This window comes from Pteronotus mesoamericanus, unplaced genomic scaffold (assembly GCF_021234165.1).
Source record: "Pteronotus mesoamericanus isolate MK-2021 breed Mesoamerican mustached bat unplaced genomic scaffold, CSHL_Meso_final contig_702, whole genome shotgun sequence".
NCBI classification, from domain to species: Eukaryota; Metazoa; Chordata; class Mammalia; order Chiroptera; family Mormoopidae; genus Pteronotus; species Pteronotus mesoamericanus.
In genome coordinates, this window is record NW_026555239.1 from 166,414 (window position 1) to 180,431 (window position 14,018).

Consider the following 14,018-nt stretch of genomic DNA (forward strand, 5'->3'; position numbering starts at 1 on the left):
TGGGGTGGTGCACCTGCCCGCCCCTGCCCCCCTTGGTCCCCACTTCTCAGGCCACTGCCCACACCGCCTTCCCCGTGGCCTGCCGCTCTGGTCTGCCACGCCCTCTCCTTCCCAGCCTCCGGATGGAGCGTGCCCTTTCCGTTCCGTGCGGGGTCCGTGGCCCCCTGAGGCCTTGACTGCGGTGGGTGCTAGGGTGACAGCGGGCAGGGAAGTGGCTCCTGTGTTTGAGGCGCGGCGTCACCTCAGGACTGGGGCTCATCTTCCTCTGTGCTGGGTTCCAGGGGGTCCCGTCCTGCACCTGCTCGCCCAACACGCAGTAGGACCGATCGCGTCCGTTCCTCCTCTCAGGGAGGGGGGCCGCGGGGAGAGGGTTTGCACTGACACGGACAAGAGATGGAAGGGAAAATGGGCTCCCTGAACGTCCTAGCCGTAGCCTCCCTTCTGCTGCCAGCTCCGCTTGCTGGAAGAGGCGGCCTCGGCGAGAGGCACGGCCCCCGGGTGGGCACACCGGGCAGGGTGGGAGCGCCGAGCAGCCCCAGGAGGGGTGTTTGCTGCCCTGGAGAAGGGTTAATTCGGGGAGCAGCGGACTTCGCACCCCCTTCCACCCTCCTCCAAGCCTGTGGAATCCTTTAATCAAGTTGGGTGCTGAAATTTCAGCTCTGAAATGCCGCCTTTGTGCTGGCATCCAGGCGGCCGCCCCAGAGTGCGGGGGTCACTTTCTTGGCCCCGTTTCTCTAAATGGTCTCTTTGTTCCTGCTGGGCCGCTCAGTATCAGATGTGATTAAAGGGAGATGAGGTTTGGGTGGGGGAGGAGAGAAGGGGCTGGGAGAGGGAGTGGGGGTTAACCCTTAGGGGATAGGGGATGGGGAGAGGCAGAAGGGGGCGTTTTTCCTCCTGCCACCTCCTGTCCATTCCGCTCCTCTTTTAGGGAGCCAGGCCCTTGCTGCTCAGCCGGCCAGGCCCGGGCCTAGTCTCTTCAGTTGTCTCTGCGAACTCCTGGCCCTTCGCTCTTTATTCGTGGCCACTCCCTGACTGAGGACCAGCACATCTGGAACCTCGGGTCTAAGGGATGAGTGCAAGCCAGGCCTTCCTACTTTTCCAGGGCCATTTGTCCTCTGTAAGGCCGTCTCCCCTCTTCCCGTATGCCTGGCGACCTCCCAGTCCATCCATGAGATACAGAGGCCTGCCGAGAGCAGGGGCAGTGGGTAGACTGGAAGTGGACTAACATCATAGTCCATTTTCAAGAGAGAGGAAAAGGCGGGCTGTAAAAGCTGGGGGCACGTAAGGTGAGGACTGATGGCTCCCTAACACAGTTCTAGAATAGGTTATTGCATATTTGAAAACGCTTAGATAGTAAGGAAGATACCCAGGAGCTGGCATGGGGTTTCTAAGAACATTGCCGAATGAACCAACTTTGTTTTTCAATGGCGGCTGGTCTGGAAAGTTAGAGCAAATCTTGGTTTTAGTAAGTCGCCAGGCATCTCTACACTGTGATTCAGCGCACACCTCATGGCAACAGAATTAGATTCAGAGCCGATCACCAGCCCTTCCGTAGGGGTGCAGGTGACAGAGCCGAGGATGGAGAAGGGCTGAGCGGTGCACACAGGGCCTGCTTCTCTTCATTTCAGCCTTTTTATTAGTGACCCGAATGAGGACAGTCAGGTTTGCAGGTACATAAAGCTCAGCAGGAGAGCTCGTAAGTCGTACTCAGGATTCCAAAAGGTCTAGTATAGGTGGGAAACTCAGTTCCAACAAGATGAAATCTGTTAAAGATCAGTATAAAATCCTGCATTTACCTACAACAAAACACAACACCAGAAAATATATACAGCCTGGGGTGACCTGACCTGGCAGCAGATGCTGTCCACGAGAACAGGGGCCTGCAGCCGCCGCCGAGCTCCAGGGAGCTCACAGCCTGCGTGAGGCTGCCCGAAGAGCCCACGCGACGAGGGGGCCGGAAGGCTGTTGGCCGCCCTGGAGGGCCGGGCCGGGCCTCGGCATTCTCTCCCCACCCCACCCCAGGTCCTGACGGAGGAGGCGAGAGCTGGGGAAAAAAGTCACTTCAGATTAGAGGCAGAAGTAGGGGCCGGAAGTAGGGGCCGCAGGTGACGGGCAGGTGGAATGGATGCTAAGAGCATGACAGAGCCCGAGCGCCGGCACTCCTTAGCGTGACCCTCTTAAAGCTTCGGGTTCCCCACCTGGAAAACGGGGATAGAGATCAGACCCACCCCCTCCCAGGCTGGAACGACAGAGCACTTGGCCCGGGAGCTCATGGCAGTCACGACTGCTGCCATGTTAGCTGGGCATGAGGGAGCCTCCCAACCACCGGAGCCGCCCTTCCGCGGGCACAGCAGCAAAGACCTGTCCCCGGCCCTCAGGTGGGGTGGCTCCTGGCCCCCAAGCACACGCCCTGGCTTCAGCGGAGGAAGGAGCTCTTAGGGAGCAAGTGCTGAAGGGTTGGATTGCACATCTGCCCCCCTGGGCTTGCCCTCAGACATGGGTAACCGCTGTGAAGATCAGCGAGATCCTAGGATGCACCGTGCGTGCACGCACGTGTTGGGGGAGGTGGCAAGTGGAGGGGTGCAGAGAGAGGAGACCCAGCGACACAGCCTGAAGGACCCGGCCAGCTGGCCAGACAGCAAGAAGCCAGGCCTGACTGTCACCCTTTCAAATACCTGTCTCTTGAGTTCTTTGCAGGCGCCCTGCCTGCTGGGCCAGCAGGGAGGCTGCCCGGCCAGAGCACCGGCCGAGGTCCCGCCTGAGGCAGGGAGCGGCACAGCTGGGCTGGGGGACGGCTCCCATCAGAGGCCGCAGCCCCTGAGCACGGCCGGCCCCACTGCGCTGCCTCCCCCTCCTTCGGGCAGGGGCAGCTGTGCCTCGTGTTCCACCCGTAGCCGATTTCCAGAAGGTGTTTGGGGAAGCACAGGTACAGGGATAAGACACCAAGAGACAGGCCAGTTCAGGCCCACCAAGCAGGTAACTGGAACCTTTAATTTTATTATGTGGAATGCTTAATGCAGAGTTAATAGGGGCTGGAGAACCTAGGAGAGAGGTGAGGGCAAAGGGAGCTACTGAGATAAATAAGAGGGGGCAGTAATGAGTTACATGTGGGCTGCGGGGGCTGCAGAACAGGAAAAGGGGGGCAGACAGAGCTACATACTTCATTCAGATACCACTGGGAAGCAAAGGGCGGAAGGCCAGGGCAGAATGTACACGTCAGGAGTTCAGTGTCTTCAGCCTGCTGCCAGCGGCCGGGGCGCTGGGCCCTGCCTGCCCTCCTGGCGCCCAGGGCTTGGGCCTGAGCAGCTTGGCTCTCTGAGGAGCCCAAGGAGTTCGGGGCCAAGAGCAGGGGCCACAGAGCCTGGGGAGGGACGAAGGGGCTGGCGGGGAGCCAGGAGGGAGGCTCTGTGAATTGTCTCCGAATCCTTTCCTCACCTCCGGGGATGTGCCTCAAGGTCGGGAGGTTCTCACGGAGGCGGACTCGGGGCCCTCTTTCTCGATTAGACAGAGAGTGAGGTCGTTGGCATAGAATCGGAGCTGGGGGCCGCTATGCCAATTCCTTTCTGCGTTCGGGAGCGGAGGGGCACCGGGGCGATGAGGAGACCTCCCTCTGAGCCCCCACCCCACCCCCACACCCTCCGGGGCTGTTCAAAGCTGCCCTCAGCCCCCAAGGGCAGATGCAGCCCACGCCAGCCACTAACGCAGGTCTTGGGTGGGCCTTGGCCTTAGGCAGGAGGCACGGGTGGCTTGGGTTATGGCAGACCCCTAATTCTCCACGAGAGAGAAAACGCAGGCACAGGGATGGCAAGGCCTCGGGTCCCCATCTGACCCTGGATGCTCCCCCACTCCCAGAGCTGGGGGAGCAGGCCCTTCTTAGGTCCTGGGATCGAGGGTCCTCCTGCCTAGGGGCGACAATCAACCTTCTCCTCTGCCCGGCCTAGTAGTCCAGGGCTTCGGACAGGATGGGGCGGGGGTCATCAAAGGGAGTGAGCCAGACAGAAAGCCTCCCCTCCACTGTCAGCCTCCGCAGCCTCCTCCCCAGCCACCGCCAGGCCTGAGGCAGGCGAGGAGCAAGGCACGAGGGCTTGGGGAAGGGGCGCACTACCCAGACTGGCTGGGCGGGGGCGTGGCGAGCCCCTTTAAGGCCGGGACAGCGTCGTGTATACTGGCTGCTCCCAGTGTGTGGGGCTGTGGGACTGGGGCCCTGAGGGGCTGGGGTCAGAGATGGCCGTGTAGAGGGGCCGCTGCGAGGGCCCCATGTAGGAGAAGGCCGAGTAGAGGCCGGAGGCCTGGCCTGAGTGGCCGTAGTAGGGTCCTGAGGGCTGATGGTCAGAGTAGTCAAACTGGGGGCGGGAGATGGAAGGGAAGGCAGAGCCGTAGTGGGGCAGACTGAGGGAGGTGTAGGCGATCTGCGAGGTGGATGGCTGGTCGCTGTAGTGCGGGGGCCCCTGGGGCCCTGCGGTCTCCGTCTTCACCTGGGCTTTGGCATCCACGCCAGGTGGCGAGACCGTGGGCAGGGCCACGCCTGGCGGCTTGGAGATCCAGGCGGAGTGTCCGCTGGCCACAGCCAGGGCGCTGCCCAGCCCATAGCCCGCTGCTGAGTAGCTGCCCACGTGGCCCGGGTGCCCGTTGGGCGGCAGGTACTGGTCCAACTCAGCCACGTCAAAGGTTTCCATGTTGGACATTACCTCGTGGCTGATCTCCCCGATGTCTACGTTGCCGAAGTCGATGTGGGGCTTTCCGCCCTCGCCCATGGAGCGCCCGTCCCGCTTGGGGTCTGCCTTGCCCGACTGCAGCTCTGTCTTTGGGGTGGTCGGAGGGGTGGGTGGGCCATGGCTCTGGCCTGGGTGGGAGGAAGGCAGAGAGAGAAGCAGGCGATGAGACCAGGGGCTTCTGGATTCTGATGGCTCGCCTTCAGAGGTGTCTGCAGGAGGCCGAGGGCTGGCCCCTGTGTGACCTTGTAGTTTCACATGTCTGGGCAGCCTGCGTTGGCATTTATTTATGTAACAGTCTTGGATTGGTCTCCAGTTTTTCTTGAAATCCTCCGATCTTACTGATGGGTCCTCTCTCCTGCCCAGAGCAGGACCCCCTCTATCACCGCTCCTGGGGAGACCTCTTTCCTTTTGAAACACCTTTCCATCGGAAGGTTCTCCCTCACATCAGCCGAAGCGCTTCCCTCCCTGCTCTGCTGGCTCCTTAGCTGCCGAGCGCAGTGGGGCCCCACCCCACCCCCAGCTCCGCTCAGCTCAGCGCAGGCTCCCTCGGCCTGGGCCTGCGGGCTGCTCTCCTGGCTGACCTCGCCCTTGACTCTCCATTTCACTTTGGCTGGCTTGCCTGTGCCTCCTCCTGCCTGGCCCCCAAACTGCAGTGTCCCTTCCCACGCCGCCTCTCTTCCCAAGGCCCCTTACTCCAGGACACGCTCTCGTCCCCCGGCACACACCCTGCGGCCCCAGCTCCCCCAGCGGCGTCTCCCCGCTTGTTCAGGAGAGCCCTGAGGCCGCTGACCTCCTCCCGCTCCTTCGTCCATTTTCACATTCACACAGTCAGTCAGCAAACCCTGAGGGGGCGCTGTGCCAGGCAGAGGGGACACGAGCGTGAATAAAATGGGTCGCTGCCCTCACAAGCTCAGAGGCTGGGGGACCCTGAGACCCACGCATGGCGGGAGGGCCGCTTCAGCAGCGCGGTGAGGGCTGGGCGTGAAGAGCACCCAGGCCAGCAGAAGCCACTCGCCCTGCCCTGAGGACCTGGCAGAGGTCTCACTGAGGAGAGGTAGCTGAGCTGAGCCTTGAAGGCAGAGAAAAAGCCCACGCCCACAGTTATATTCTGAGCTGGTGGTTCTGTACACGGTCCAGGGGCTTCAGGTGGGTGTGCACTTGCACACACGTGCAGGTCGTGTTTCGGAATCTCGGAGGGTGACGTGTATGTGGGCGGGGGGATGACTGGACTGGGGACCCCATCAGAGAGAGACCAGGAGCTCCTGCAGGGCTGGCCTGTGCCTCCCCCATCAGGCCAGAGGAAATGCCAAGTCCTGCACTGGCCACGCGTTCCGGACTTCGGGTTTCAGTCCTGGCGGTCACTGTGTGACCCTGGGCAGACCCCTACCCTCTCTTAACCAGCTTCCTTGTCAGTACACAGGACAACACCAAGTGGCTCAGGCACGGCCTCCTTCCCGAAGCCTGCCTGGACCCGGCGGGTGGCTGGGTACTTTGGGGGCCTGATGCTTGGAAGCTGGAGACTCCTCCCTAGAGATCACACCCCTCTGGGTGTTGGGCGGGCTCTGTGTGCACTGGCTCCTCCCTCTAGACCCTGAGTTTCTGAGTGTGCGCTCCAGGGTCTGGAACAGAGGAGGACGCGGGACACGTCTCCTGAGGGCACAGCTCTGCTCACCGGGACTTCCCGTGTGCCTGACCCACTCATGGCGCTCCATACATTAGGAACCCAGGCGAGGCAGCTGTGGTGCTGGCAGAGGCCCCGGAGCCCGAGGGCCTGGGCTCAGGCCTCTGCTCCGGGGCACATTACCGCACGTTTCTCACCCTCCAAATGAGCGCAAGGAGCCTCATAGCTGAGGTCTGAGCCCAGGCAGAGCGGCTGCCTTGTCCCTGTTTAGCATGCTTGAGTGCGTGTGCACGTAAGGCAGTGAGCACAGCGTCTGGCACACAGGAGGTGCTCGATTAATGGTAGCTGTTGTTATCATTAATGAGAATGAAGCACGATGCCCTGTCCAGCCCTTGCATGGCGTGTGTTTAATGTCACATCCCGTGTCTCCCCTGTCAGACTGGGAGGTGGGAAACAGGCAAGGGTCCCTTCTGCATCTGCTCTCCCGTGCCTCAGACTCCCGCTGCGGCCTCCTTAGCTGGCCTCTGCACTCAGCAGCAGCGCCCCCTTCTACCAGCCAGGGCCCTCTTGCCCAGCGGCCTTCCCTGGCCCCTGGGTCCCCGCAGAGCTCCCCCTGGGCCTCTGCACCCCAGCTGGGGAGACCGCCTTCCCAGGGCTCAGGGCTATCATGGGGTGCCGGGCCCACGCCCCTCATCCAGCCCCCGCCCCCCCCAGGGCCCCAGCTCCCCGCCACAGCGCATCACAATGCCCCGCCCCCACCCCAGCCCAGTGTTCACCTGAGGGGTGCTCAGGGTTCCCGTCTGACATCGGGGAGCCCTCTCCCGGGTGCCGGTGGTCCAGGTGGGCGCTCTTGTAGTGGGCCTGGATGGCGGCGGCCCCGCCCTGCTCGGCCTCCCCGCCGGGGCACTCCGACTCCCCCTGGGCCGCCTTCCCGTTCTTCCGCCTCCGAGGCTGGTACTTGTAGTCCGGGTGATCCTTCTTGTGCTGCATCCGGAGCCGCTCGGCCTCCTCAATGAAGGGGCGCTTGTCACTCTCGTTCAGCAGCCTGAGTGTGGTGGTGGGGAGACAGCAGAGCGTGAGCGTGTCCCTGGGAAACAGTGAGGCCCGAGGACGGGGAGTCCAGGGTGGGAGCTTGCCCTTTGGCTCGTGGGCTGGAAGATGTGAGGCTCAAGGGAACCCAGGCTCGAAGGGCTGATCGCACCCCCAAACCTCTCACAGGGCTAGGGTGTAGGAGGCGTCAGCCTGCTGCTCCTGGTGGCCCCTGGCGTGGCCTTAGAAGCAGAAATAGGGCTTAGGAGGGGCAGATATCCACTGAAGACTTTCTCATCTGGCTGTCTCGTCAGGGGGTGAGCTCCCCGGAACCAGCAGTGTGCAAACAGAAGCACCACGGGGAGGGGAGGAGCCCAGTCTCTGCTACTTACTAGCTGTGTGACTGTGGGCAAGTCACTTCTCTGAGCCTTAGTTTCTTCACCTACAAAACGAGGATGACAATACCCACCTCACTGAGCATGAGACTGACCAAGATAACAGTGGACGTGAAGCGCTTTGCAGCAGGCGCAGGGCGGGGGGCTGGCGCTTGAGACAGCGCTGCTGCCCTAAGGCTGCCTGGGGCGGGGGGACAGGAGGGCCTGTGGCCCGCCCACCTCAGCCCTGGTGGACTGGTTCTGTGCATTCCCGTGTGCTGGGCCGAGGGGCGGGCATGAGCACTTCCACTGGCTCCTGGGGGAGATCCTATGCCTCTCCTGAGGCCCAGCTGACAGAGGGCAGAGGAAGCTAGACCCTCTCCCCGTCCAGAAGGGGGGAAGCCCTGAAGGCGCTGCCCTGCCCACCGGCTCTGGAGGGTGGGGAGAGCAGGCAGGCAGGGCTTGGCTGTCCCCGGGGTGAGGAGGGCAGAATGGGGTGCCTTGCAGAGGGTGCTGAGGGTCAAGAACCCAGACCTGTGGAATCCTAGACATGAGGGGCTCCTCGGGAGCAGCTCTGGGCTCCGCCCGAAGGGCCGCTCTCTCAGCCACCCACCCCGCCATGGGCGCCCTTTCGCCCAGTCAGCAGGAGGCTAAGCATCGGGCCCAGGGTGGGAGGGGGTGGTCACGCCAGGCACCTCCTCGCGGGCAGCGGCATTCCTCTGCAGCTTAGCCGCCCCCGCTGCGCCCTTGCCCAGCTTTCTCCTAGGGTCCCTATGGCCGAGGGACGGGACGAGGACTCCAGATCAGGACCTCAGGGGTCAGGGAGGGGATGCCGAGCTCCCCACAGGCAGGTCTCTGGGATGCTGGGCCCAGGAGGGTGGAGAGGGGTGGGGAGGCAGCCCCAAAGCTGTATGTGGGTCGGGCTCCCTCTCCAGCCCCAAACCTGCCCTGCGCCCTCCGCCCAGCTGTTCACCGGTGTGAATCAGCAAGAAAATGGCAGTGAGCGTGGAGGGAGGGTGCGGGCCAGAAGAGGGAAGATTCCGGCGTCAACTCCGCCTCCTGCGCTGGTTCCTCCCAGCACCCTAACCTTGACAGAATCCTAACCTTGAGCCCACCTGCCGCGCCCAGCACCAGCCCCGACCCCAGCCCCGTCCCTCCCGCGGGGGCTGGAGAGGCTGACCCCACCTCCGACGGCCGGCTCTGCTTAGGCTCTCTCCTGACCCCAAGCCCGCCCTGTCCCCCCATGGAAACCCCATCCCAACCTGACCTTGTCCCCCGCGCAGCCCACACGCAGCACTGTCTTCCCCTGCCCTCCCCCCCCCACAGCTCTAACCAAACCCAATCCTTATTTGCACCTTCCCTTCACCTCTGTGCTCTGGGTCTCCAAGGTTTAGAGTAGGAGCGGGCAGAGGGTAGGCCGGTTCCCCACCCACACTGGAGACCCCAGCCTCGGGGGCTCCCAAGGTAGGGCACTGGCTGCCGCTCCACCTGTCCAGCCTGGGACCCCATCTTAGTCTCTTGACTCAAGTTACTCTCTCTAGGCAGGTCAATTAACATACAGCCAGCACCACGTGACCTGCACCTCAGAGTCCCTTCCCAGGTGAGCACTGAAGGTCAGCCTGGCTGTCAGAGCCCCGAGGCCTCCCTAAGAGCCAGGACCTGGACGCCATCTGTGTGTATGACCCCAACTCACTTCCAGCACCCATACAGCCTGTCTGTCTCTCTCTTTTGAGGTTTAGGTCCCTGTTTTCCACTTCTACCTACAAGTCATCCCCCTTCCTGATGGCTCAGGGGTCATGACCCTGGGAGGAGGGACCCAGGAGGAGCTCGTGGAGAGACAGGTGTCCTAGTCCAAGTCCCAGGGTCCCAGGATGCCCCTCAGGATCCAGGGAGCCTGCCCCCATATTGGCGTAGTCTTTGATCCTTGCCAGTGGCCTGCCCCCGCCCCAGGACTGGGCCCTGGGCAAGCTTTCCGGAGTGGCATCGTGGCGGGCACCTGAGCTCCTGTGCTCACATCGTGAGCGGTGGCCAGGAGTGAATCCTCTTGAGGGAGCCCAAGCCCAGGGTTCTGGGCTGGGGTACCAGGGACAGGGACAATGGAGGGTCCAATCTTAAATTCTTGTTGATGGGGCGCTGGGAGAAGTGGGGGCCCATCCTTGCACTGATACCCTCACTGGGCTTTCACGGTGGCCTGCTCTGCCTGCCTGTCTCCCTCCTGCCTGCCTGTCTGTCTCGTTTGCTCTTTCTGTCCCATGGCATCGACTGTGCTGCCCTGGGCTGAGCCCTGCGTGGGTGTGACGGACCTTGGGCAGAGGAGCTAGATTCGGCCTCTGCTCTCGGGCAGAGCTGGGCCCTCGGGGTCTGAGGCCCCTGGCTGGCCCAGAGGAGCCGAGTGCTGAGGGCTGGCGGGGGAGAGGGGCACGAGGTCTTCTGCAGACCCGTGGCCGGGGCAGCGCGGGGTCTGGATGTGGAGCTCCTCTCTCAGCCTCTTGGAAGCCCTCCTGCTCCGCCCAGCTCCGCAGGCCTCTGGCCTTCAGGACCATCTCCACTGCGCCCCGGCCAGCGGGGGGCGCAGAAGCAGGGGGGCCGGGGCTCCCCCGACAGAGCCCGAACTTTCTGAAACCCCGACGCCTTACTGCTCTCCTCTGCGCCCATCCTCACAACCTCGCGAGCACGCCTCACAGTGAAAGGGTGACCCACCACTGTCACCAGGGACAGTGAGGACGGTGTGGGGGAAGGCCACTGGGCAAGAGTCAGGAGGCCTGGGGCCCGGGCCTGGCTCCCTGGCTCCGGCTCCCCGGCTCCACCACCAGTGGTGAGGAGGCCTTTGCCGCTGCCCGTGTGCCTTTCAGGGCCACCTCCTGTGCAGCCTGGCGCGGAATGGGGTGACCTGTGCAGGCCCGCATCTCCTGGAGCCCCTGTCCTCTGTGGGCTGCCCAGGACTCCGGGTGACAGCTGCCTTGCTCAACGTGTCCCCAAGGAGGCCAGGCTGAGTAGAGAGCTGGCAGACTTCCTCCTTGGGGGCATGTTTTCCCCTGGAGGTTTGAGCTGGTCCCAGGGAGGCTGGGAGGCTGAGAGACCCTGGGTAGGAGGGGGCCAAGGTTTCCTCTGGGGCCAGGGCTCTCGGCTTCAGTGTCGGGGTTGGGGGTAGGAGGTACTCAGCGCTGGGTGGGGCCTGGGAAAGGAAGATGGCGCCCAACTGGGAGAGGGCGTTGGTGGGGGTGGAGGAGACAGAGGGACAGCCTTTGGGGCGGGGTGGGTGGGGAGGCTTCTTTCTGTGTGTCCCCTTCCCTGGGGGATGAAGAAGGCTCTAGACAGAGGGAGGATAGGGTCAGGAAGGCACAGTGAAAGCGGCAGGATAGGACAGCGTCCTGCAGCCACGGACTGTCCCTCAGCACGTCTCCGTTCCTCCCTCTTCCAAAGATTCCTGTCTGAACGCCTTGCTTTTCTTGAACTTCCACCACCTCTGTGCCTGGCTGCCTCAGTTTCCCTGCCTCTCCACTCAGGCCCGCCATTCTTTGCCCAGCGTTCCTGCAGCACCCCGACCGCTGAACGGCGGCACTGGCACCCCTGAGTGCGCGCCCGGTGGGAAGGCGCTCAGTGAAGGCCTGCGGTGCGAGCCCTCCGCCATCCTCCCCTGCCTCCAACCTTTACTACCCAGGGAAGAAGCCCAGGCCCTACCGCCTGCCACCGACGGAATTCCAGCCACGAGGGGGCGCCTTTCTGCCCGCTGCCCCGGGTCGGGAGCCAGACTGGGCCTAGGGAGCTGTGAGCCAGCACCACCCCAAGGGGGTACATGTGGGGGGCAGGGCGGCCCGACGCCCACACCTGGTCCTCTAGTCCCATCAGGAGGCGGCTGCCCCCGAGAAGGGCCCAGGGAGCCCCCGTTTGGCCTGACCCCCCCCAACCCCCCCGCAGCTGGAGGGCCCGCGGGAGGTCCCGGCGGGCGGCGGGTGCGCTCACCTCCAGAGCTTGCCCAGCGTCTTGCTGAGCTCGGCGTTGTGCAGGTGCGGGTACTGGTCGGCCAGCTTCCTGCGCGCCGCCTGCGCCCACACCATGAAGGCGTTCATGGGCCGCTTGACGTGCGGTTTGCTCTTGCTGGCGCCGTTGACGCGCACGGGCATGGGCACCAGCGTCCAGTCGTAGCCGCTCAACACCTGGCTGACGGCCTCGCGGATGCACACGGGAAACTTGTCATCGTCCGCCTCGCCATCCTGCTGCTCCTTCTTGACCTTGCTCAGCTCTCCCGGCCCCGGGCTGGCTCGCAGGCCCGATCCCCCGCCGCCGCCGCCGCCGCCGTCGGGCCCCAGTGAGGGCGCGCTACCCGGGGACAGGCAGCGGGGCTCCTCGGAGCCCACGGGGCTCAGCTCCACCTCGGAGAGGTCCTGCTCCTCCGCCATGTCGCCCCCGGCCGCCGCCGCCTCGGCCGCCTCCCCGGGGCCCGCCTCCGGTGTTCTCGCGAAGAGTCCCACGCTCACCTGGACGGGGAAGGAGGGCGAGATGGAGCGGCCGCGCGCGCAGCCCCGACGGTGGCCCGGGATGCGACGCGAGCACAGCCCCGAGGTGGCGTCTGCCCTGCTCCCCCTAAACCCACTGGAGCCCCCTGGCCGCGCGCACATGCCAGACTCGGCCGGGCCGGCTCCTGGCTCCACGTCTTCCCACCGCCGGGTCCCAACCGTCGCTTACTGTGGGTGGGTTTGGGATTTTTTTTAAACCTCCTTTTGGGTGGAGGTTTGTTGATAGAAAGGGAGAAAAACGGATTCTTTTCTTCTGCTCTAATCCTGGCTCCTGGAATTTCCCACCTTTTCTCTCACCTTCCTTCTTCCCTTCCGTCTGCCCCTAAGGAGTCTAGAGGAGCTGGGTGGGGGGCAGGTGCGGGTGTCAGCCTCTCCCCACCCCAGGCCTCGCAGCAGGGGCCCGGGCCTGGGCCGCGGGCGGGAGGCGAGGGCTGCGCACGCACTCACCTCCTCGGACCTCTCCTCCAGCCTGGGGCTCGTCCTTAGGAAGTGGAAAACCGTGTCCCAAGGTGTGCGGTCCAGCTCGGGGCTGGGGGTTGACGCTGGTGGGCTGGGAGGGAGGGGCTGGGGGGCCCTGAACCTCAGGCCACGGCCTCGTCAGGACGGAGCCTGAATCCTCACCACCAACCACCCTGGCCGGACAGCCCGAGACTGACTGAGCACTGAGCTGCTGCCGAGGGCTGGGGAAGGAAGGAGGGGGAGAGGGGGAGGGGGAGGGGAGGGAGGGAAGGGCAGAAGGTGGAGCCTCCAGCGCTTTCCTTCGTCCCCAACACTCAGGGCTCCTCCGCCAGGCCCCCCCACCCCAGCTCCCTGCGCTGCCGCCGCCCCGGGCCCATCTTGGGGAGGTACAGGAGCGGGGTGGTCAGGCCGGGAGAGCCAAGGGATGCACGTGGGTAGGGTCAGAACCTGTTGCTTGGAGGAGAATTGGACCCAACCATGATTCCCAATCTCTGCCTCAGGTGGCCAGATGGGCAGCTGGCAGAAGCTCCAGAGGGGATGAGAAGGCGGGCGAAGGTTCTGTTGACAAGCGAGGGTGGCTGGCTTGTGCGGCTTGGGTGGACATCTTGCGGAGCACCTGCGGACAGGCCCTGCTCCCCAGCTGTCTCACCCCACCTCACCCCCCACCCCCAGCCTGCCCTCTCTGCCTCAACCAACAGAGAGCCAGGTCTACACTTGGTGTGGCAGGGGCAGCACCGCACCTCCTGCCGGCGCAGATGACCCGGCTTGACCCGGTCCCTTCTCACTGGACACCCAGCACACGCTGGGTGGGCTGGCTCAAGGTAGATGAACAAGACTAAAGTCACCAGTAGGCTGGGCTCGGGGCTGAGGGTCCTCTTCAAGGAGGTCTGCAAGGCTCTGGGCCCGCTTCCTGGGCCCCGCCTCCCTTCACACAGGGTTCACACGCCCTTGGTGGGGGGCCCCAGGCCTGGCTACTGTGAAGCCCCCCACTCCCAAGGAACGGTGAGCAGTTGCCCTGCCCCCTTCTTCCTCCTCTTTGCCCTTCTCCGCTCAGACCCCTCCCCAGCTAGGCGTATCCTCCATTCTTGGGTGCCCATCACCCAAGGCTCCTTTCCCTCTCCTCCTCCTTCCTAGGTCTTTCCTCAAAGGTCACGTCCTTTCTCTCTCCTCAGTGGGTGGGTGGCGAGGCAGAGGCCTAAGTGTGCATGGAGGGACAGATGGAGCCTGGGCCGCGCTAGCAACCAGGTATGGCTCCAAGCTCCTCAGCAGCGGGGCAAGGCCGCGGGCCCACCCCGAGGGAGCC

General features: G+C 64.0%; 1 protein-coding gene across 1 annotated transcript; it reads right to left on the bottom strand.

Annotated features, from left to right (window-relative positions):
* Positions 1–4,107: 4,107 nt before the first annotated feature.
* Positions 4,108–12,856, bottom strand: SOX10 (SRY-box transcription factor 10). Its single transcript, XM_054582365.1, has 4 exons — positions 12,704–12,856; positions 11,703–12,217; positions 7,113–7,381; positions 4,108–4,843 (listed from the first exon to the last, which is right to left on the bottom strand). Exons 2-4 carry the CDS (start codon positions 12,137–12,139, stop codon positions 4,140–4,142), a joined length of 1,410 nt encoding a protein of 469 aa, XP_054438340.1. The 5' UTR covers positions 12,140–12,217; positions 12,704–12,856; the 3' UTR covers positions 4,108–4,139.
* Between the last annotated feature and the right edge of the window lie 1,162 nt (positions 12,857–14,018).

Bases quoted from the DNA above. Each gene is read 5' to 3' on its own strand.
- SOX10 (XM_054582365.1), bottom strand. From the start codon at position 12,139: ATGGCGGAGGAGCAGGACCTCTCCGAGGTGGAGCTGAGCCCCGTGGGC. The intron at 7,382-11,702 runs GTGAGCGCACCC...CACCACACTCAG, and splicing joins ACGCTGGGCAAGCTCTGGAG to GCTGCTGAACGAGAGTGACA. The intron at 4,844-7,112 runs GTGAACACTGGG...CCTCCCACCCAG, and splicing joins GAACCCTGAGCACCCCTCAG to GCCAGAGCCATGGCCCACCC.